The following is a 24,282-nucleotide window of genomic DNA, read 5'->3' as shown; positions in this document are numbered from 1 at the left end:
GGGATTCTCCAGGCAAGAATACTCGAGTGGGTTGCCAGTCTCTTCTCTAGGGGATCTTGCAGACCCAGGGATTGAACCCAGGTCTCCTGCACTGCAGGCAGCTAGTAGCTGCTCAGCAAACACAGAGTGAATGAATGAATGAACAAATGAACAAACGGAAGATTGTAAACCTCAGACACGAGGTGTCTTGCGTCAGTAGGGTTCTGCCTTGGATTCTCTACTTTGAAGAAACAGAACACAAAGCAGCTAGGTGACAGCCAGCTCTAGTCACCTCCATGCCCCGAATAAACCTCCCAACTTGGAATGCTTCACACCAGAGGAAGTGAGCGAGTCCACGGTGAGGGATGTCCTGTAGCACTGTGAACTGACAAAGCCCTGGGCTGGCAGCTGGCACCTCCAGCGCCCAGCCGGTTCCCTTGGGGCTACCCAGATGCTGACTGCACTGGCAAGTCAAACCTGCTCCATTTGTATGTGGGTAACGCATTTCAACCAGCCCCTTGTGAGTTGTCCTGGCCTCAACCTTAGACCATAAAATCCACTGGGACTGAGGTGGTACCTGCTCTGAGGTGCCCCACCCATCACCGTGCAGCCCAGGTGAGGGAATTGCAGTATTTCCCACCACCTCCAGCAGACCCGTTGGATGTGACGCTCCACCTATCGTATGAGGCTGGAGGTGGGGGCGGTGGGTCGCATCATTTACAGTTCAGAGCCCTGCTCCCCCACAACGGTTCTGACGTGGGGACTCCCCTCACAGGGGCACCCGGCACTGGGTGTCCCTCCACCGTTCCCCAATCTGGGTTCACAGTTAAGTCGCTTTGTTGCCGAGTCACACTCCTGGACACAACCCCCTGCCCCAGGACTGGCTTCCAGGATGTTTTTGGCTCCTTGACAACCTCTTCCTGTTTTGGAAGCTAAAAAGTGGCAGTGAAAAGCCAGAGAGGTTTCATTGTTTTGTTCTCTTTTTTAAAAAAAATCCTCCGCCGACTGAAGCGAGAACTTGTCTTTCGCTGGCACAGCCGCCCTCGCCCCTGTGGAACCGGCACCTCCGTGCAGGCTGACCTCCTTTGAGTCTCGCTTCTGGGCCCAAGCCTTACTGAAACTGTTTGCTCTCCTCTGTTTTTCTTATGTGTCAGAAACACTAAAGTTGGCTACATTCGTCAGTCATGACACATTTCAAATGAATACAGAAGACAGTTTGTGAAAACACCCTCTAAAGAAAGCTCCCTCTCTCTATGCTGTGCATTCATTGAAAGGAATTCACCGGCCATCATTTCTTTCATAAAACGCCCCACCTTTGACTGGATGCTAAGAATAACCTAAATGATTAGAAAGATGAAAATGTGGCCATTAGGAATGAAAGATTCTATAGAAAAATGACCTCCATGGTGGGGAGTGACGGGGTTTCATGTTCTTGCATATAATACAACAGGGGCCTAAGCTGAGACGACCCGAAAGGATGGGAAAACTCTGTACACCACCTCCATTTGCAAAGGTGGGAGCCCCTTCTTGTCACAGGAGCTGGGGAGGGTCATAGTCTCAGAGCGGGGCAGGCATAGCCTAGGGAACTGGAGAGGCAGCTTGTTATGTTAGACAGATGAGTGGTGCCTGGACACGCTGCTTCCCACACACCAGGGTGCGGTTGGGGGGTGGAGACATAGTGAAATCTCTTTTCCAAGGCCACATTCTCGTGACATCTGTGCCCCTTTCACACGTGAACGTCTGAGATGAAGGCCCAGATTGTTTCCCTTAAGGGTTTAGCAGAAGCTAACTGAGATGTTAGCTTCCGAAATCACTGCAGATGGTGACTGCAGCCATGAAATGAAAAGACCCTTGCTCCCGGAAGAAAAGCTATGACCAATCTAGACATATTAAAAAGCAGAGACATTACTTTCCCAACAAAGGTCCGTCTAGTCAAAGTGGAGAAGGCAATGGCACCCACTCCAGTACTCTTGCCTGGAAAATCCCATGGACGGAGGAGCCTGGTAGGCTGCAGTCCATGGGGTCGAGAAGAGTCGGACACAATTGCCCAACTTCACTTTCACTTTTCACTTTTCTTGCATTGGAGAAGGAAATGGCAACCCACTCCAGTATTCTTGCCTGGAGAATCCCAGGGACAGAGGAGCCTGGTGGGCTGCCGTCTATGGGATCACACAGAGTCAGACATGACTGCCGTGACTTAGCAGTCAAAGCTAGTCACGTATGGATGTGAGAGTTGGACCATAAAGAAAGTTGAATTGATGCTTTGGAACTGTGGTGTTGGAGAAGACTCTTGAGAGTCCCTTGGACTGCAAGGAGATCAAACAGGTCAATTGTAAAGGAAATCAACCCTGAATATTCATTGGAAGGACTGATGCTGAAGCTGAAGCTCCAGTACTTTGGCCACCTGATGGGAAGAACTGACTCATTGGAAAAGACCCTGATGCTGGGAAAGACTGAAGGTGGGAGGAGAAGGGGACGACAGAGGATGAGATGGTTGGATGGTATCACTGACTCCAATGGACTTGGATTTAGGTAGACTCCAGCAGTTGGTGGTGGACGGGGAGGCCTGGCGTGCTGCAGTCCATGGGGTCACAAAGAGTCGGACACGACTGAGCAACTGAACTGAAGTGAGATGTAGCCCTGGAGTTTCGTCATACAATGGAGCTCTAAAAGTAACCCCCTCCTAGAACACTGCCCTGGTGGTTCAGTGGTTAAGACGGAATGCAGGGGACCTGAGTTCGATCCCTGGCCAGGGAACTAAGGTCTCACATGTTGCGTGGTGCAGCCAAATAAAATAAAATAAAAAAAGTAAATGCCTCCTTTAAGGCAGTACGTTTCAAGACAAGTTCCTCAGTCAGCACTCTGATAATTTAGATTAAACTCTGATTTGATTGTATTTTTCATCCAACAGACTTCTCATGTTATATTTCATGTACAATTTTTTTTTATTTTATTTTTAAACTTTACATAATTGTATTAGTTTTGCCAAATATCGAAATGAATCTGCCACAGCATGTACAGTTTTTAAATGTCTCCAGTGAGGAGGGGAACGTCTTCGGTTGCAGAAAGTCATACTTGATGTCTCTACGCAGTGTATTAGCTGTGCCACTAGGCAAATTACCAAATGTGCTTGGCCTGTGTCTTCAGCAGCAGTATTGATGACACTGGAAAACCCAGTGCTGGCCTCCTACAGCACCTGTGAGCGGTAACCTCGTAAAAGAGGACGCCACAGCAGGCGCCCAACAAATGCTAGCTGAACTATTACCATTAACACGAAAGGCTTGGGACGACTCACCAGCAGTCACAGGATTGTTTGAAAGGCAACAAAATCTTTGTTCTTTGACACAGAGGTAGGTCAACACACTGTCCAGAGCCTGGAAGTGTTTTTGTTTGTTTGTTCTTTAATGAGCGCTAATTATACGGGCTTGAAAAAGGAAAACTGGATTTTGTTTTTATGGCTTCCCAGGTGGCTCAGGGGTAAAGAATCCGCCTGCCAATGCAGGAGATTCAGGTTTGATCCCTGGGTGGGGAAGATCCCCTGGAGGAGGAAATGGCAACCCACTCCAGTATTCTTGACTGAAAAATCTCGTGAACAGAGGTGCCTGGTGGGTTACAGACCAGAGGGTCGGAAAAGAGTCAGACATGTCTGAGAAACTGAGCAAAAGAGAGAGCATGTTCAAATGTTAGACTGAAGTGAGTGATCAATAACACAGCTTTCTCAAATATATTATCCTGATTTCCTCTTCATTTCACAACATAAATTTTATTAGCAAAAATCATGCATGTGTGCGTGCTCAGTCACTTCTGTCGTGTCCAACTCTGCAACTCCGTGGACTGCAGCCTTCTAGGCTCCTCTGTCCGTGGGATTTTTAAAGCAAGAATACTAGAGTGAGTTGCCATGCCCTCCTCCGGGGGATCTTCCCAATTCAGGGGTCTCCTGCATTGCAGGTGGATTCTTTATCACTGAGCCACAGGGGAATCCCCATTCTGGATTCTAGACACTTATCAGATATATTATTTGTAAATATCTTCTCCTATTCTGTGGGTTGTATTTTCACTTTCTTGAATAGTCATAAATTTGACTTTTGATACAATCTTGCTTTTATACAAATGTATAGATATAGTCAACTTAAATGTTAGTTGGTATTACATATAGAAGGGCTTCCCTGCTGGCTCAGTGGTAAAGAACCTGCCTGCCAATGCAGGAGATGCAGGTTCAATCCCTGGGTCAGGAAGATCCCCTGGAGAAGGAAATGGCAACCACTCCAGTGTTCTTGCCTGGAGAGTACCATGGACGGAGGAGCCTGGTGGGCTAATGGCAACCACTCCAGTATTCTTGCCTGGAGAGTCCCATGGACAGAGGAGCCTGAGGGGCTAATGGCAACCACTCCAGTGTTCTTGCCTGGAGAGTCCCATGGACAGAGGAGCCTGGGGGGCTAATGGCAACCACTCCAGTATTCTTGCCTGGAGAGTCCCATGGACGGAGGAGCCTGGTGGGCTACAGTCTGTCACTTCAGTTCAGTTCAGTCGCTCAGTCGTGTCCAACTCTTCGAGACCCCATGAACCGCAGCACGCCAGGCCTCCCCGTCCATCACCAACTCCCGGAGTTCACTCAAACTCTTGTCCATCGAGTTGGTGATGCCATCCAGCCATCTCATCCTCTGTCGTCCCCTTCTCCTCCTGCCCCCAATCCCTCCCAGCATCAGGCTGTTTTCCAATGAGTCAACTCTTTACACGAGGTGGCCAAAGTATTGGAGTTTCAGTTTGTGGGGTCGCAAAAAGTCAGACATGACTTAGTGAGTAAATAACAACAAATTACATATAGAATGGATGGACAACAGGTCCTACAATATAGCACAAGGAGCTATATCCAATATCCTGTGATAAACTGTAAGGGGAAAGAATATTAAAAAAGAATGTATATATGTATGTGTAAACAAGTCACTTTGCTCTACAGGAGAAATTAACGCAACATTGAAATCAATTGTACTTCCATTTAAAAAAAGAAGCAGACACAGAGAACAAACGTGTTACCTGTGGGGAGAGGAAAATGGGGATGGGAAAGATAGGCATAGGGGATTAAGAGATAAAGCTATTAAGTATAAAGTAAACAGTGCAAGCAAATCTTGTACAACACAGGGAATATAGCCAGTATTGTATAAAGCTTTAAATAGAACATAAGTTTTAAAAACTGTTAACCACTGCGTTGTATACCTGAAGCTCTCATATTTCACATCACCCACGCTGCTGTTGTTCCGCCACTAAGTCGTGTTCGACGTTTTATGACCCCACGGATGGCAGCACGCCAGGCTTCCCTGTCTGTCACTGTCCCCCAGAGTTTGCTCAGACTCATGTCCATTCAGTCAGTGATGCTATCTGACAATCTCATCCTCAATACATTGTACTCAACCATACTCAATTTTAAAAGAAATGCAGCAGTTGTTTTTTGAAAAAAAAAAATTCTCTTTAAACGTATACAATATTACTTATAAAAATTTGTTTTACTGTACTGACACATATTCAAATTATCAGATAAATGTTTCCTATAGAATGTGGCTGTACGGAAAAGTGATGGGACGTTAGTTCCGGTTAAGTTCAGCGGGGAGCTGAGGGTCAAAGGCCACTGCTGTCAGGTTACGTTCTTTCTTCTTTCACCCAAGAAGTCATAGGTCTGCTCGGAAATGTCGAAAGGTTCGTGGACCCCCTCTGGCGACAGCAGAACCTGGAGGGCGCCCTCATTTTCCTGGTTTTGCTTAAGGAAGTCGGCGATGCCCTTCCACCGGGCAGCCTCAGTCTCCTCCTCTGCCCATCTAGACGGGGGCAGGAGCGCAGAGTGCAGCAGGGGGAGCGCGCAGTCGTGGTAAACCAGCAGGAACACCGCCTTCAGGAGCTCCCTGTCTCCCTGGGAAAACACCCGCAACAACAGTCACTGCGAGCGGACCCAGGCCGTTACTTCTCAAGCGCCACATTCCAGGGACTCTGTGAACTAGAAGCCGTCGAGGGAGGGGGTGGGATGGAGGGGCCAGGGATGCCTGGCAGGTAACGGGCTCTGAACCAGCTGTTCAGTCAGGACGTGGACACAGCAGGAGTCACCTCGGGGACAAATGAGGTGTTCTATCAGCTCCCCGCTGAACCTGATAGAACCTCCTCAGAGGTTCTCTCTGAGGGTCTGAGAGGGACTCCTTGAAGCCAGGGCGCCCACTGAGCTCCACTGAGGATCTCGCGCATTCCATCAAGGAGACTGGGGCACTGGAGTCTAATTCTGGGGACAAGGGTGCGGGTCCAGGTAAATGGAACTAAGAAGACAGTGTGCAGCCAGCTGGATCACCGAATTAGCTCAAGGTGTTACAGGAGGACAGCAAGGGCCCTGCCTGAAATCCAGAGAAAGAGCCCAAGGAGTAAAGGAGGTGCTGTCAAGCCCACCTCCCCCAGAACAGGAGCCAGGTGACATCCCAAGGGCAGGCAGCCCAGCTCCACAGCTCAGGTGGGCATTGCAGGGGTGCAGGCGGTGTGCACTGAGATACGACCCCTCCAGGGGGAGCTGGAGAGGCCGCTTCTACAGGCCTGAGGCCCAGCACCTGTCCACTACTGACCGAGAACAGCATTAAACCTGCCAATTTGGGTCGAATGGAAGCTCAAATAAGGATACAATATATACACCTTTTTTTTCCTTTCAATTTTTAGTGCCTTTCTTTGTTCTCCCATGTTCCTTGAGATAAAGTCCAAAAACCATGGGCCGTGGGCCCCACGTAGCCACCTCCCTCTCTTTTTGTAAATAGTCTCACAGAACCCGCCCTACTCAGGTGTTTATACCGCCTGTAGCTGCCTTGCATTACAAAGGCAGAGCTGGGTATCTGAGACACAGAGCATGTGGCCCGCAAAGCCAAAAATATTTACTCTCTGGCCCTTTACCAAAAAAGTTTGTCAGTCTTGGACTAGAGGAGTCAGCCGCTGCACACTGATCGCTGCGAGTCTGCTTGGCAACGACACGCGCTGGGCCACGGATGCAGTCACGCATGCTCGCAATGTGAGGTGCAGCTTATGCCAATTTAACTCTTACTTCTCTGGGCCTGATATGGACTTTGAGAGCTAGGGATTTTTTTTTTTTTTTAATGAGAGAAATTTGATAGGCAGCTGGAACATTTTGGCTTAGAAACTTCCCCTCAGTTCAATAAAACTCAGTGGTCTGACTCGGTAAATGTCACGTTGCACTTGATACGTGGGTTATTTTCAAAGATTTTTGGTATTGATTTCTAACATAATTCCACAGTTAGAAACACAAGAGAACAGAGTCTGTATGATTTCAGTACCTTTAGACCATGACATTTTTGTACTTGTTTTGTGTCTCTGGCTATGTTCCAGTGTCTCCTATAGTCTATGGGAAGCTGAGTAGAACTTGTAGCCTACTGTTCTGGGAAAACTATATATACTTAATTATGTTGAACTGGTTAATGGTGTTTTTCAGGTCTACTATATCCTTCTACTTTCCTGCATATTCATTCTGTTAATTTTTGAGAGCTTGATATTGAAACACCAACTAAAAATCTTAATTTGTCTACTTAAAAAAATAACTGTAATATACAGTGAAATTGTATGTAACTTTGCTCTATATTTCCAAGTTTCCGGTAAATGTGTCATCATACTTTCATAATTTAAAAAATAAAAAAGAAACAGAAAAAAAAAATCTCCCCAAGGAACATGGGAGAAGATAAAGACACTAAAAATTGAAAGGAAAAAAAAAAATGTGTCTGCAATGACTGTGTTAATCAAGTATTTTTTTAAATGCTTAGAATCGATCACCCATGCCCTTCTTGGAAGGAGTCTTTGGAACCATAATAACATGGTTGAACTGTCAACGGGGATTATGAGTGTGGCTACTCCAGCTACAGAAGACGTGTGATTAGGATGTGTAGTGAATGCTAAGCACAGAACTGTGAAGTTCGGGGCAGACCGTCACGTTACCTTCTCTGATCTTTTTAATGTACTCTCTTTCTCAGCCCAGGAACTCTAAAAAGCAAACAGAAACACTAGATTAACCTGAGTATTCGCAAGTCTTTGCCACGTCTCTAAGTAAGCTTCCATCAGGGTTCAACACGAGGTATAGGAGCGGCTCACGTAGCAAGTGGGTCTCTATTAGGCATCAAGTCTAAGGACCCAGAACCAGACGGAGCAGGCGGGATGTGTCAGCAAGCGACCCTTCACAAGCTACAAGTCAGCACTAAGCTAACACGTTTCCCTGGTGGCTCCGTGATAAAGAGCACGCCCGCCAACACAGGAGTGCAGGAGACACGGGTTCAATCCCTGTTCCGGGAGGATGCCACATGCCATGGATCAACTACGCCTGTGCACCACATCTACTGAGCCTGTGCTCTAGAGCCCAGGAGCACAGTTACGGAAACCCATGCACGCCAGAGCCTGTGCTCTGCAGCAAGAGAAGCCACTGCCATGAGAAGCTCAGGTACTAGAGAATTCTGCAGTTAGAGAAGAGCCCCTGCTCACTGTAACCAGAGAAAAGCCGGTGCAAGCACCCCGCCCAACCAAAAATAATAAATACATAAAATTAAAAAAAAAACTAAGAACAGAATCAGAGAAACACTAACATATCCATGCAAACTGCACCAACACAGCACTTGAACAGTAAGGTATCATTAAGCTTTTAAGGTAAGACAGTCATGAAAACAGAAAACTCTGCCAAATACCATACTTCTGTACAATTGTATCTGCTGAGGTGAGGAAATGGTCAGGGAGAGACAGAATGAAGTGCAGGCTTCCCTGGTGGCTCAGACAGTAAAGAATCCCCTGCAATGCAGGAGACCGGGGTTCGATCCCTGGGTCAGAAAGATCCCCTGGAGAAGGGAATGGCTACCCACTCCAGTATTCTTGCCTGGAGAATTCCATGGACAGAGGAGCCTGGCGGGCTACAGTCCACGGGGTCGCAAAGAGTCAGACACGGCTGCGTGACTAACACTTTCACTTTCATTTGCAAGTAAATATTTCTAATCTGTGCACAAGGTTTCAGAAAAGCTTCTTTAAAGAAATAAAACACCCAGAGTTCAATTAGCTCCACGAAAGTATGAAATGAAGACCTTCTGGGGCCCAGCAGGCCTCCATCATGACGCACACTACCCACCCTGAGTGCATCCATTATGTCCGACTCCTCCAAGAGCTTGGGGAAGGTGGCCAGCACTGGATTACTAATTAAGTCTGAAAATCAAAAGAACAGGAAGGATTTTATATAAGCTTCATCCAACATAACTTATGGCAACAGAATGAATACAAATATTCATCATTGAAATTACTGTGCCAGATGATTTGCTGATTACACACTCTACCCACTTCAACCTCTTGGGGGGCTGGAACCTGTCCCCCCCATCCCCACCTGTCTCCACATCCACACTCCTAGGGTTCTGAAATGAGCCTGGTATCAGGTAGAGCCTTCCGGATGGGAGTAAGGTGGCTCTGAACAGAGTAAGACCGTAAAATCCTGATTTTTCTTTCTGTGTGTTTTTCCTACCTCCCTTCCCTCCTCATGACTGAAGTGTGGTGTGGTAAGAGGAGTCTTCCAATTACAAGGCACCCATGCTCTCAGAAGGCTGAGCGGGAACCAGGAGGCACCAAAGTAAAGGCGGCAGAGGACGGGCAGGTCAGGCCTGGCTCTAGTACCCCGTTGCTCGGAAAGGACCTCAGCCTGGGGCCAACAGACGGTGGTGGTGACGCTGAAAGGACTCGGGAGATGGCCATGTGCCTACATGCTATGCAGGAGAATACTCACATTTCACAGTCAACAAGGGTGCGTGCCAAGACGCACACCAGGAAGGGCACTCCACAATGGCAAGGCAGCGGCTTCTACGATCCTGCGTTCTCAGTTGAGAAAAACCCTTCCTCTAAGTCTTACCAGGCTTATTTGGATGCTCAGATCCAAATGAAGTCAACAATTCTGAGTAGCCTTCTTACCTATAAAAACCTAATAAGCCGTATCCTCTTTAAGGCGTCATGTCATTCAGGAAGTTTTTCTAGAGGCACCGAAACAAATTCAAAGGCATGTGATGACTGAAAGGCTTAAACTGTGCCTCCTTCAGAGTCACAGTTACTCCTGAGGAAGGCTGGTGCTCCTCCAGAGTCACAGTTACTCCTGAGGAAGGCTGGTGCTTCTCCAGAGTTACAGTTACTCCTGAGGAAGGCTGGTGCTCCTCCAGAGTCACAGTTACTCCTGAGGAAGGCTGGTGCTCCTCTGAGGTCCATTTCTCCTTGCCCACCCAGGTAGTGCGTCCCCGGGAGAGAGCTCGTGTCTAAGCGCGAGCTTCGTTTGTCCACGAGCGCTACGCCACCCTGGGGTTCTCTCTCCTTACTCTATTCCGGCCACACTGCCTGCTTTCAACTTCCACTCCTCCAGTGCACTCAGCACCTTCTGGCCTTGGGTCTTCAGACATGCTGGTCCTTCTGGCCAGAAGGGACCCAAGCCCACCCGTCGCCCCTTGTGTCTCACTCCTGTCTCAGGTCTAGTCTTACACATTCCTTGCTTGGAAAAGCCTTCCTTCATCCTTCACATTAATTCAGGTTTTCCTAGTGTACGCTCTTGTTGTGTATTTCCGTTCAAAACATTTAAGGTTAAAAAGGATTATTCACATAATTTTGTGTTTCAAGTTTGTGGCTCCACCAGGATAAGGATGACAGTGCCTGTCTCATTCATGGCAGGGCCCTGGCGTGTAGTACCCACTCAATAAAGAATATCCAATAAAACGAAACTTTTGTAGAGGCAATTCTTACAACACACGCCAATCTCTGGCCAAGAACAATCATGTGTGACAACTCACTGATTTTTTTAAAGTTACTTTTTAACATTTTACTGGGGAAAAGTTTCAAGCTGAAGAAAAAGTTGCAATGCAGAACCCCTGAATACCTCTCACTTGGTCTCACCAATTTTACTGATGTTTAAACTTCTTGCATTAAAACCAGTCATCTGGGGGTAATTTGTTCTCTTCCCAAAAAGCAGATATGTATACCAAACACACAGTAAAAACATTATTAAAGACATTAAGGGAAAGATATGATTATATATGAAATTTGGATCTCAAGTCTCCAGAATTTAAGATGTGAAAAGTGCATATGGTAAAGAACAGAACCCACACTGAACTCATAGGACGCACGCTGAGCACAAGACTTTGCATATGAAGCCAGTGGCAGCCACTGATGCTCTTCTGAATACTTCACTCCAGCTGTCACCATGAGAAGCAGAAGACACAGGCCGGCAGAGGCCACATGTACTCAGAGCATGGGCACTGTTACAAGTAAGGGGACTACAGAGACGTCTCACCTGCACTGTTCAGGCTCATCCTGTCTTTCAGGAGAACATCTCCAAGAATCTGGCGATAGAATATCAGCAAATGAACGCAGCACATGCTTCCGATTAATGTTTCTGGTAGTAGACTATTAAAGAAGAAAGAACACGTTGTTTAATGTATTCATTAAACAATCCCCTATGATCCAACCTATGGTGCTGAAGCTGGAGCGCCAATACTTTGGCCACCTGACGCAAAGAACTGACTCACTGGAAAAGACCCTGATGCTGGGAAAGGCTGAAGGCAGGAGAAGGGGAAGACAGAGGATGAGATGGTTGGAGGCATCACCAGGTCGATGGACATGAATTTGAGCAGGCTCTCGGAGTTGGTGATAGACAGGGAAGCCGGGTGTACTGCAGTCCATGGGGTCATGAAGACTCGGACATGACTGAGCGACTGGGCATGACTGAACTGAACTGATTGTGCTTTTTAAATGTATACTCACCACTCTAATGAAGAGTTCTGAGTTTTGCTTAATTATTGAAAAGAATGTTAAGGAAAATTTCCTTAATGGTAAGTATAAGTTAATGTTATATAAGTTAACTATAACATTAACTATAAGTTGGCCATGTTAAACTTCAAAAATCTTTTATTTTTATGTATATACTTTCAAGTCACAACTTTCAGTTACACTTTCTGTTCCATGTTTGCATATATATCCATGTCAAATGTCAAATAAAAAATAAAAGTCATCAGTTAGAAAGAACGGGACTAGTCAGCTGCAAGTTTTAACAAAGCCATGTTGCCACCCCCACGCGATGTGATGAATGCAGAGGAAACATGAGTTCAAGCTTTTTACAGTGCTGGGTGGAACATGGGAGGGTGTGACAGATCAGACTGAATTCTGACTTAGCTACTTCCAAGCTATGTGCTCTGGAGTTAATTTTATCCTTGAGTTTTGGTTTCTTCATTTGTAGAATACAGATAGTCATACCTGCATTTCAGGTTACTAAAAAGATTAAAATGAGGTAAATGTGGAAAGCTTAAGGGAATGTCTGGTGCATAGTAAGTGTTCGAGAACAAGAAACTTTCAATATTGAAGGTAAGTTGATATCAGTTTAAAATAGACCGTAAGAACTTTAGGATGTTGTATGTAATTTTCATGGTAACCACAAAGAAAAAAATCTATACACAAAAGGTAATGAAAAGGGAATCAAAATGGATCGTGGTGAAAAAGTCAATTAAAAACAAAAGGTGGGAGTAAGGGAGGAAATGAGGGGCAAGGAAAAAAAAATGTACAGAAAATGGATGACAAAATACAGACCTTTCCCATTAGCAGTTACCTTAAATGTAAGTGGGTTAGACCCCTCAGTCCAAAGACATAGATTGGCAGAACAGATTTTTTTAAAAGCAGGATCCAACTGTATTCTACCTACAAGAGACCCACTTTAGATGTAAGGACATTCATCGGTTGTAAATAAAAGGATAGTTAAAGATACTCCATGCAAATAGTAAACAAAGAAAGAAGATATACTGCTCAGATATACTGATATCAGACAAAACAGACTAAAGTGTTATGTAATGATAAGAGGGCCCATTCATTAAGAAAACATAACAATTATAAACATATACAATAAACATCAGAGCTCCTAGATATAGGAAGTGAACACTGACAGAAGTGAAGAGAGAAAAAGATCTACAGTCATAGAAAGTGAAAGTGAAAGTGAAATCGCTCAGTCCTGTCCGACTCTGTGACCCCATGGACTGTAGCCTATCAGGCTCCTCCGTCCATGGGATTTTCCAGGCAAGAGTGCTGGAGTGGGTTGCCATTGCCTCCTCCAGGGGATCTTCCGGACCCAGGAATCGAACCTGGGTCTCCTGCATTGCAGGCAGACGCTTTACCGTCTGAGCCATATGTCCACAGTCATAGAGGAGACCTCAGTACTCCACCTCCAATAAGGGGCAGAACAGCCAGCACACAGTGCTGCGTCACTGCAGTCGTGTCTGACTCTGTGAGACCTTGGGGACTGCAGCCCGCCAAGCTTCTCCTGCCTGGAGGACAACCAGACAGATCAGTAAGGAAAGGGAACCTGAACTACGCTGTAGACCAACTGTAACCGACAGACATACGCAGAATATGCTCAGTAGCAGAATATACATTTTTCTCAAGTGATCAAGGAACATTCTCCAAGATAGCCATATGCTGGGCACAAAACAAGTCCTAACAATTTAAAAGACAAATTATATAAAGCATGCTTTCTTTTTTTCCCCCAAAGTATCTTTTCTGATCGCAATGGAATGAAGCTAGAAATCAACAGCAGAAGGAAAACTGGAAAATTCACAGCTATGTGGATATTAAACCTGAAGCCTGGGGCTTCTCTGGTGGTAAGTGATTGAGAGTCTGTCTTGCAATGTAGGGAATGTGGGTTCAATCCCTGGTTGGGGAACTAGGACCCCCACATGCCGCGGAGCAACTAAGCCTACATGCCACAATTATTGAAGCCTGTGCCACAACTGGAGAGTCCACAGAGATCCCAAATAACAATGAAGATGCTGCATGCTGCAGCAAGACATGACACAGCCGGAGGAATGATCTAAAAGCCAGACACCTGGTGCACGCTAGGCACTCAGTGGGGACATTGAGCACTGGAGTTAACCTTAGCAGACACTCGGGAAAACGTCCTCAATCATTCTAGACATACATTTTCTGAGGGTTATTTTTAGAAACACACGAACTCTGTCACTAAGCATGAAGAATCTCAAAAACCTGGCAAAAAGTGTGCTCTCATCAAAGGGGAAGACGTCTTTGAGCTAAGAAAAACCACCTCACGTTACAGAGCAGATCTTAATTTCAGAAATTAATCCTTTATTCTAATTTCTAGGATGAGAATTTTAGAAGGCAAAGTTAATCACACAGGTAACACCCAGCCTTCCAGCCAGCTGGAAGAGAACAGAATGAATGTGACCCCCACGGGGAGTTTCACATAATTTAGATAAGAAACCTTGACCACTCTATAACTCTTGCATTTCTAGAAATGTCAAAAATACAAGATAGATTCTCTTACCACACTTAAATTCATATACCACATTTGGTACACAGAGTCAGAAATCATCTTTTTCCAACCCTGCTAAAATTCTGATCTTGTACATACCTGACCTAGATTTCAAGGACTGGCTGCAGAGGAACATGGCAGCTGCCTTGATGCCACCACAGGCCTTCCTGTTTTCACGCTGTGATTCCCAAGGCTTGTCCTACCCCCCACCCTCTGCTCTGCGGCTCATGTGGGCAGTGTTTCAGATGCATGCCCAAACTCGTCTCACGCTGAAAAACAGCCATTAATTCTGCGAGGGGAAGGGGTGGAACCTTCCTTCCATTCTCCCCTCCCCTTCTCTCCCAGACCAACCTGCTCCATCTGGCAAGCGCTGCGGCCAGCCTGTAGGAGAGGCCTTCAGCGCCCACTGTGTGGGCACTCCTTTCCTTCTGGCACCTCACCATAACACAAAGCAATGCTGCTGGCTCTTTATCAGAGTTTCCTTTAGGGAAATTCTTTGATTTTCCCAAACCCAAGATGGCCAGAAAGCTCTAAGCTGAAGAAGTAAAGATATACCTTTCTGACCTCACAGACAGACCAGCAGAAGTACAATAAACATGATAACAGGCCCCAGGCAAGTAACTTTCTGGTGCTTCCCTGGGGGCTCAGATGGTAAAGAACCTGCCTGCAATGCAGGAGACCTTGGTTCAATCCCTGCGTCAGGAAGATCTGCTGGAGCAGGGAATGGCAACCCACTCCAGTATTCTTGCCTGGAGAAGCCCATGGACTGAGGAGCCTGGCGGGCTACAGTCCATTGGGTTGCAAATAGTTGGACACGACTGAGCAACTAACACACACAAGTAACACTACTATTTCCTTTATTTTTAGCAACAATACAATGGAAGTAAAGGAGAAAAAAAGATGAGATACATCAAAAGGCAAAGGAAAATAAATTTATAGCAAATTTATACCCAGGCATATAGTCTATCCCCATAGACCAGGGTTTGCACTGGGAGCCTGGGTCTAAATTTAGGGCTTTCCCTCATCAGGAGTTTAAAAACATGCCTTTGGTTTAGGAGTTGACATGTATACATGGCTATGTTTAAAATGGATAACCAAGAAGGACTTACTGTAAAAAAAATTTTAAAAATAATTTAAAAAATTAAAAGTCATAAAGCAGAGAGAGAGAGAAAAAGCATGCATTTGGTCAAATCGCATCAAGTTACATCCCATCAAAAAACAGCTCCAGAATCAGAAAGCCAAGTCTTGGTGAAAGGCAAGGATCCGTTTGCTCCCTGTTTTGTCTCAGCTGAGGGCGCACACAATCACAGTTGTCTCTGTAAAAGGAGATCCAGGCCGCTTCTCTGGTCAAGAAAACGAGCCCAGGGCTTCTCCGGCGGCTCAGTGGTGAAGAATCCGCCTGCCAATGCAGGTGACGTGGGTTCCGGGAGGATCCCAAGTGCAGTGGGGCAACTAAGCCTGGACGCCACTACTGAGCCTGTGCTCTAGAGCCTGGTAACCACATCTGTTGAGCCCACACTCCAGAGCCCTTGCTCTGCAACAAGAAAAGCCATAGCAATGAGAAGCCCATGCACTGCAACTAGAGAAGAGAAAGCCTGTGTGCAGCAGTGAAGAGCCAGTGCAGCCAAAAATACATAAATAAAAAGACGAGTCCACACTAATCACCTGCTCCTGACACAGGGCACGCGGCTGGCTTATGAGAGGGCAGGATGAAGCTGGCCAGAAGGATGCTGGGGAAACTGGGCACTGATACAGATTGCAACTGGGCTTCCTGCCCTCAGCTCTGCCCACACTGGTGTATGGCTTGGCATGACAAAAAAGAGCCCCTGTCCTTTCTGTTTCAGGCAGAGAAATTTGGCTAAACAAAGATGAAGGGGTTTTTGTTTTTGTTTTTGCAGCATGTGGGACTAGTTCCCTGACCAAAAATCAAACCTGTGCCTCCTGCAGTGGAAGTGTGGTGTCTTAACCACAGGACTGCCAGGGAAGTCTCAAAAGATGAAGTTCTTAAATACTGGGCAGTGCGGACAGAGGTGGGGTAGACTTTTGGAGCAGAGAAGGAGGCTGGTAGAATTGTGTGTGTGTGTGTGTGTGTGTGTGTGTGTGTGTGTGCACGCTCAGTCATGTTTGACTCTTTGCAAACCCATGGACTCCGTCAGGTTCCTCTGTTTATGGAATTTTCCAGGCAAGAATACTGGAGCGGGTTGCCATGCCCTCCTCCAGGGTATCTTCCCGACCTAGGGATAGAATCCAAATCTCCAGTATCTCCTGCATGGCAGGCGGATTCTTCACTGTTGAACCACTGGGGAAGCCCCATCGGTAGCATTAATGCCTTCTTTTTCCACCCACTATGAGAGGCAGGTCAGGGAGAGGAGCCTGAGCACAGTTAGCCCCACTTCAAGGTCCACCTCCAGGGCGCACCTGAACCCAGCCTCTCACCTTGAACCCACAGCACTGCCCTTGCACCATAGCCCACGGCTCTGCAGCAAGGCCCGGGCCTCTGGCTTCTCCGTGCCCACAGCCTGTCTCTGGGACAGCCTGCCTGAGGCCACAGTCCTACTGGTAGGTCCCAAGGCCCACAGTGGACACTACAAGGAGTGCACATTTCTGGATCCTGCAAGTCAGTCAGTCAGTCGTGTCCGACTCTTTGTGACCCCATGAACCACAGCACACCAGGCCTCCCTGTCCATCACCAACTCCTGGAGTTTACTTAAACTCATGTCCATTGAGCTGGTCATGCCATCCAACCATCTCATCCTCTGTCATCCCCTTCTCCTCCTGCCCTCAATCTTTCCCAGCATCAGGGTCTTTTCAAATGAGTCAGCTCTTCACATCAGATGGCCAAAGTATTGGATTTCAGCTTCAGCATCAGTCCTTCCAATGAACATTCAGGACTGATTTCCTTTAGGATGGACTCGTTGGATCTCCTTGCAGTCCAAGGGACTCTCAAGAGTCTTCTCCAACACCACAGTTCAAAAGCATCAATTCTTCGGTGCTCAGTCTTCTTTATAGTCCAGCTCTCACATCCATACATGACCACTGGAAAAACCATAGCCTTGACTAGACAGACCTTTGTTGGCAAAGTAATGTCTCTGCTTTTTAATATGCTGTCTAGGTTGGTCATAACTTTCCTTCCAAGGAGTAAGCATCTTTTAATTTCATGGCTGCAGTCATCATCTGCAGTAATTTTGGAGCCCAAAAAAGTAAAGTCTGACATTGTTTCCATTGTTTCTCCATCTATTTGCCATGAAGTGATAGGACCAGATGCCATGATCTTTGTTTTCTGGATGCTGAGTTTTAAGCCAACTTTTTCACTCTTCTCTTTCACCTTCATCAAGAGGCTCTTTAGTTCTTCTTTGCTTTCTGCCATAAGGGTGGTATCATCTGCATATCTGAGGTTAATGGTATTTCTCCCAGCAATCTTGATTCCAGCTTAAGCTTCCTCCAGCTTCCTCCAGCCCAGCATTTCTCATGATGTACTCTGCATATAAGTTAAATAAGTAGGGTGACAATATACAGCCTTGATGTACTCCTTTTCCTATTTGGAACCAGTCTGTTGTTCCATGTCCAGTTCTAACTGTTGCTTCCTGAGCTACAGGTTGCTCAAGAGGCAGGTCAGGGGGTCTGGTATTCCCATCTCTTTCAGAATTTTCCACAGTTTATCATGATCCACACAATCCAAGGCTTTGGCATAGTCAATGAAGCAGAAATAGATGTTTTTCTGAAACTCTTTTGCTTTTTTGATGATCCAGCGGATGTTGGCAATTTGATCTCCCATTTTTCTGCCTTTTCTAAAACCAGCTTGAACATCTGGAAGTTCACGGTTCACGTACTGCTGAAGCCTGGCTTGGAGAATTTTGAGCATTACTTTACTAGCATGTGAGATGAGTGCAATTGTGTGGTAGTTTGAGCATTCTTTGGCATTGCCTGTCTTTGGGATTGGAATGAAAACTGACCTTTGCCAGTCCTGTGGCCACTGCTGAGTTTTCCAAATTTGCTGGCATGTTGAGTGTAGCACTTTCACAGCATCATCTTTCAGGATTTGAAATAGCTCAACTGGAATTCCATCACCTCTACTATCTTTGTTCGTAGTGATGCTTCGTAAGGCCCACTTGACTTCACATTCCAGGATGTCTGGCTCTAGGTGAGTGATCACACCACTGTGATTATCTGGGTCGAGAAGATCTTTTTTGTATAGTTCTGTGTATTCTTGCCACCTCTTCTTAATATCTTCTGCTCTGTTAGGTCCATACCATTTCTGTCCTTTATTGAGCCCGTCTTTGCATGAAGTGTTCCCTCGGTCTCTCTGATCCCTTGGTGTCCTGTGGATCCTCAGAGTGGAGCCCAATTTCACGATGGCCCTCAGGGCTCTCTCTGGGCTCTGGGAGGAGAGTTGTGTGCACGCAGAGACGAGACGAGGGAGGCCAGGGATCACAGGTGGCAGGGCAGAGCTTTTACACCGGCAGGAAGAGCTCTACCTTGAAATCACTTCACAAACATTTTTCAGGTGCCTACTATGTGCTGTAAGCAACAAGGGCCTCTATTCCTGAGGTCGGGGCTGAGGCCTGGGGGCCCTTCTTTGAGAACCCAGTACACAGAAGAACATTCGCGGCTTTGGGAGAATGGGCCCGGCGATCTGACCACTGCTCACCCAGTCAGATTGATCTCTAGATTGTAAAGCATATCTCCAAGCCAGTATCTGAAGCCAAAGAAACACTATTAAAAGCTGTACTTGAAAGATACGCTTGGAAGTGCTTTAGACTCTGGAAAGCTTATCAACAGAGAAGCAGCAGGTGGCTGAAGAAGTAGGAAGAATGAGGCTGAACAGGATTCTAGCTTTCCTCTTACAAAGACCGCTCCTGTGCTGCTGCTTCTTTTTTTATCTGGAAAAATATAAATTGTCCAAGAAAAGACTGGCCAGAAAGGGGGAGTTTATAGGCTCCATGGACATCCGGGGTGGTGGGCAGGGCGGGGGCAGCCAAGAGTGAATACTACCCACGAGTACACAATTAATGGCTGCTGAAAGATTGAACTGTTAACACTATCATTATAAAACACATTTCAGTACTAGTGATAAGAGCCAGGGATATTTAAACTGGGAGCATGATCCCAACTGAGGAAAGCAACCACTCACAGAGTGCTCCAAGTCTCCCTGAGCCTGAGCATCCGCCAGCAGTCAGCATCCTGGCAGGGCTGCCCCGCCGCCTCTGCCTGTTCGTAAGCCGTGCGCTCCCATCCACCTCCTGTGCCCTGTGTTCTCCACAGCCCCGCATCGTCGCATGGCACCTCCTTCCAAACTTCAAAGCCCGATTTGAATTTCTCTGATCTTACCAGCTACATAGCACATCCTCACTTGAACAAACTTTATGACAGCACTGCTATCTGCTATTATATTTACATTTATCTACACATATGACATTTACATTTACTTACACATATGACAATACCAGGGCTTCCCTGGTGGCTCACACAGTAAAGCAATGCAGGAGACCCGGGTTCGATTCCTGGGTCAGGAAGATCCCCTGGAGAAGGCAGTGGCAGCCCACTCCAGTATTCTTGCTTGGGAAATCCCATGGACAGAGGAGCCTGGCGGGCTATACAGTTCACAGGGTCACAAAGAGTGACTGATCCACTGAGTACACATGCACACATATGATAATAGTAATAATTACTGTGATACTTATTGTGTATTACTGTGAAGCATGCACATAAATACTAGGCAAATGCTGTATATATTCTCATTTCCTTAAACCTCATTAGAGCTTGATGGGCTTGATATTATTATGTCCATTTTAAAGACACAGACCTTGAGACCCTGAAAAAGATGGTCAATGGCTTGTCTAAGAGAGTCCTGAGTCGGACATGGATACACCCGGGATGCCTCCCATGTAGAAGCTCCTGGAAGAAAATGAAAACTAGAACCACCATGAGATACCACTAATCACTTACTAAAACGGGCAAAACAGGAAAAAATCGATCATATCAAATGTTGTCAAGAATACTGGAGTAACTGGAACTCTCATATGTTACTGGAGAGAGTATAGAACAGCCTGGTCATATTGGAAAACAGTTTGGCAATTTCTTATAAAGTTAAGCAAAGGCCAGATGATCCAGTAATCTCACAAGAAAGGAAGATATAAGTCCACACACACAAAAAAAACTGCTATGCAAATATTTAGAGTAGCTTTATTCATGATTGCCCAAACCTAGAAACAACTCAAATGTCTCTGAACTGGTGAATAAATAAACACATGGTGTATATCCACCAAATGGAATACTAGTTAGAACAAAAAGGAACAAGCCACTAACATATGGGGCTTCCCAGGTGGCTCAGTGGTAAAGAATCCTCCTGTCAGTGCAGGAGACGCAGCGGACTTGGGTTTGATCCCTAGGTCGGGAAGATCCCTTGGAGAAGGCAGTGGCAGCCCACTCCAGTATTCTCGCCTGGAAAATCCCATGGACAGAGGAGCCGGGCGGGCTACAGTCCATGGGGTCACAAAGAGTCAGACACGACTTAGCGACTGAGCATGCACGCAGGCATGCACTGACACACGCAATTTCATGGATACATCTCAGTTATGTTACGCTAAATGAAGGAAGCCAGATGCGAAAGGCTGTACACCGTGTGACTCCATTTGGAGACCATTCTGGAAACGGTAGAACTGGGAGAAGAAAACGGACCAACTGTTGCCTGAGACCAGAGCCAGAGATTTGATTACAAAGGGGCATGAGATCATCTTCAGAGTGACAGAAATATTCTTTATCTCGACTGTGTGGTAGCTACATGACTGTATACACTTGTCAAAACTCAAAGAACTTAAAGTAAAAGGGGTAAATTTTACTTGTGTGTAAATTATACCTCAACAAACCTGACATTTTAAAAAGCTCCCCAGGGAATTTCCTGGCAATCCAGTTATTAGGACTCTGAGCTCTCACTGCTGAGGCTGTGAGTTCAATCCCTGGTCTGGGAACTACGATCCCACAAGCCATGTGGTGTGGCCAAAAAAAAAAAAAAAGAAATTCATGATGATTTTTTAAAAACAGTTCCCCAAAGTTCCCTAAGGGAAAGATCATGGATGATAAGCCCTGCTTAGTCAAAAGCGTCTATACTACTTTTGACCACATCTATCATTTGTACCAACTGGTAAACTGAAGAGTAAGTTAATCTGAAATGTATCATTATTCCATTTCCCTACTGATCCTTGGCTGAAGAATCAGTGAGGAAAAAAAAACAAAACTAACAAATGGTGACTGAGCAGGAAGAGAAGCTGGAAGCAGAGACGGTCCATAGATGCTGACTGAGCCCAAGTTCACCAGACAGGTAACGGCGGGTACTAACCTTAGTGTGCTCCTGGATCTTCTGTTCAAAGATCTCAGTTTGACTAGAAGTTGAGGCTGCCTCCTCATTGTCATCAACTGATGGAAAACACTACCATGTGCTTTTAAAAAAGAAAAAATAAATATCAAAACTTAGTGCTTAGGCAGTGAACGTGATACAACAGTATTTCACATAAAATTTTATAATAAAAATAAGACAAAGTTTCTTCAGCACCAGGAGTGCTGAATTGTATGAAAGGCAGCAGCTGCCCATACACTCTAAATGAACTAATGAAGTACCATCTGCCCTAAAGACCTTCAGAGGTCTTACCTGATAGCTCAGCTGGTAAAGAATCTGCCTGCAATGTGGGAGACCTGGGTTTGATCTCTGGGTGGGGAAGATCCCCTGGAGAAGGGAACAGCTACCCTCTCCAGTATCCTGGCCTGGAGAATTCCATGGACTGTATAGTCCATGGGGTTGCAAAGAGTGGGAAATGACTGAGCAACTTTCACTTTCATTTTCAAAGACCCTCGAAGGTTCCCAACTGACCCACCCCTGGAGCTGCCACTCCAGCAGATTCTTAGACAGCATCATTGCTGCTAGATTAGATGGAAGGGGAGTTTAAAAAGCATCTCTGACTTCAAGTGGAACTAACCGTATCCCAGACCCCAGGACCTTCCTGTTCCAAGATGGTGGGGCTGGCATTGCTGCGTGTCCTAAATCATGAAACAAGGAGACAGCTGTCTGAGGAACCAGAGGGGAGTTTTAGATCTGTCAGGCTCTAAATCCAAGAGGCAAGTGCCATAAATATTTGCCTGGCTCTCCATGTTCCCATTATCTAGCACAGCGCCTGGTCAATGGACACATCGAAAGATGCTCAGTGTTTCTAGAGGGCAGCCTGGCATGTATGCCAGTGACCAAGCAATAGGAAAGCACTGAATTGGCCTGTTCTGTCAGTTCTGAGGCCCTGTGCTCAATGAAAAGGAGCCAATACAGAGCCCTTACGCTTCCTAATTGCCTATGTTAAAGTCTCACATGTGCCACCAAGGAAATATTCACTTAGATGAAAATGATTAAGATTTTAATATCAAATGACATGCTTTTAAAAATGTGAATCCAGGTGAAAAGTGTTAGGCTTTTTAGACTATAGCTGTCTTCTTTGGTGCATCTTCTGCTTGTTTAATCTTTAAGGAAAGGGAAGAAAGCAACAGAAAGAAAGTGGTACCTCTTCTGGATACTGAAGGGTCCACTTCAACACCTTTTTCATAAGGGGTGCCTCCGTTCAAGAAGAGCTTGTAAGTCCTACAAAAGAAAAGCACCAGTGTGCACGCGACACCCACAGTGGAGCCAGCAGCGGAACATGATTTTAGCACAAGCACGTTCACAGACATTTTATTCATGCCTCATTCACTGGTAAATGAGAGTGAAAGTTGTTATCCTTCCCTAGGGTTATCCTCTCAGTAAACTGAGTCTCCTTCTTAACTGTGAACAATAGAAAATACATTTTCCACATTAAAGTGAGAAAGATTAACTGATGTCATTTTGAGACTTTAATGACTTGTGCCATTTAAATGTCTTTTTCAAAAGTTTTGAATCATCATTGGAAATAAAGCTATCATGAATTTATACTACTTTTAAAATGCAAAAGTAACATGTAGATTGTTGTAAAAACTTCAAATGACATAGAAATGATCAATAAAAACCCGAAAACTCCCTCCTTGTCCTTTCCCACCTAGTTTGGTAAGCCCCCTGTCCTATCTTTTTTCTGTACAAATTATTTTGAAACAAATTCATACACACAATAAATCTCAAACTGACACACATTTCCTTCTAAAGTTGCCTTTTTAACCCGTGGCATGGCCTCCCCAACTCTGCTCCCCAGAGACGACCTCCAGGAACAGTTTCCACAGGCACATGAGCACAGCACTCCGTGCAAAGAAGGGGCATCAGCACGCTCGTGGCCTGCACCTTGCCGGTTTCAGCTTCGAACACACGCTGGAGATGTCTCTGCATCAATACACAGGCCTCCGTCTCATTTTAAAAAATAGTTTAAGACTTTAAGAAAGATTGGATAGACACACTTTTCCCTCCTACTAAGCACAACTAAAAACCCTGAACATTATTAAAAACAGAAAAACAAAAAACCCACAAGGAGCCTGGGCTTCTACATCTACAGGCGGTATTGGGTTAGGGCTGAGGGGTGATAGGTGCCCGCCCCTCCCACCAGAGTGCCATCAGGAGGACTTTCACCTCTGTTCTGTGGTAAGGTCATGCCCACCCGTGGTGTCAGCAGAGGAGGAAGGGGGCAGCATTATCTGAATTAAACCTTGGGGACAGGAACTATTATAATCCCATTTTAAAGCTGGGGGAAATTGAGGCTTGGAGACATTACAGAACCCACTGACAGTTACACAGACAGAGCCCAGGCTATGGCCCTGAATTCTATCATTCCAAACCTAGGGTCTCCTCATCATCCTACTGACTGCCCCTATGCATCCCTTCTGTGAGTTTCTTGTTTATATCCTAGACTTAGATTTGTGTGTGCACCCACTTTCAAATTCAGATTCTCTTCTTAGTTTTTGAGAGCTCTTCTTATATTAAAGATAATAATCTTGTGACTGTTAGATACTGGATATATTGGAAATACATTACAAAC

At 45.8% G+C, this 24,282-nt stretch overlaps 1 protein-coding gene across 4 annotated transcripts in view; it reads right to left on the bottom strand.

Moving 5' to 3' along the window:
- Nucleotides 1-4,959: 4,959 nt before the first annotated feature.
- Nucleotides 4,960-24,282, bottom strand: part of NPHP1 (nephrocystin 1) — a 65,514-nt gene continuing 46,191 nt past the window's right edge. For all 4 annotated transcript variants that reach the window (XM_005212298.5, XM_005212296.5, XM_005212297.5 and 1 more), the window contains 6 exon segments: nt 22,852-22,928; nt 21,648-21,747; nt 11,294-11,406; nt 9,110-9,183; nt 7,942-7,986; nt 4,960-5,881 (listed from right to left, as the gene is read on the bottom strand). In XM_005212298.5, the coding sequence (XP_005212355.1) occupies nt 5,609-5,881; nt 7,942-7,986; nt 9,110-9,183; nt 11,294-11,406; nt 21,648-21,747; nt 22,852-22,928 (682 nt within the window). In that variant the 3' untranslated portion in view covers nt 4,960-5,608.

The sequence above is a fragment of the Bos taurus genome, chromosome 11 (genome assembly GCF_002263795.3).
Source record: "Bos taurus isolate L1 Dominette 01449 registration number 42190680 breed Hereford chromosome 11, ARS-UCD2.0, whole genome shotgun sequence".
NCBI classification, from domain to species: domain Eukaryota; kingdom Metazoa; phylum Chordata; class Mammalia; order Artiodactyla; family Bovidae; genus Bos; species Bos taurus.
Note: the sequence above shows the minus strand (reverse complement) of the source record. Positions and strands in the feature narration are given on the sequence as shown.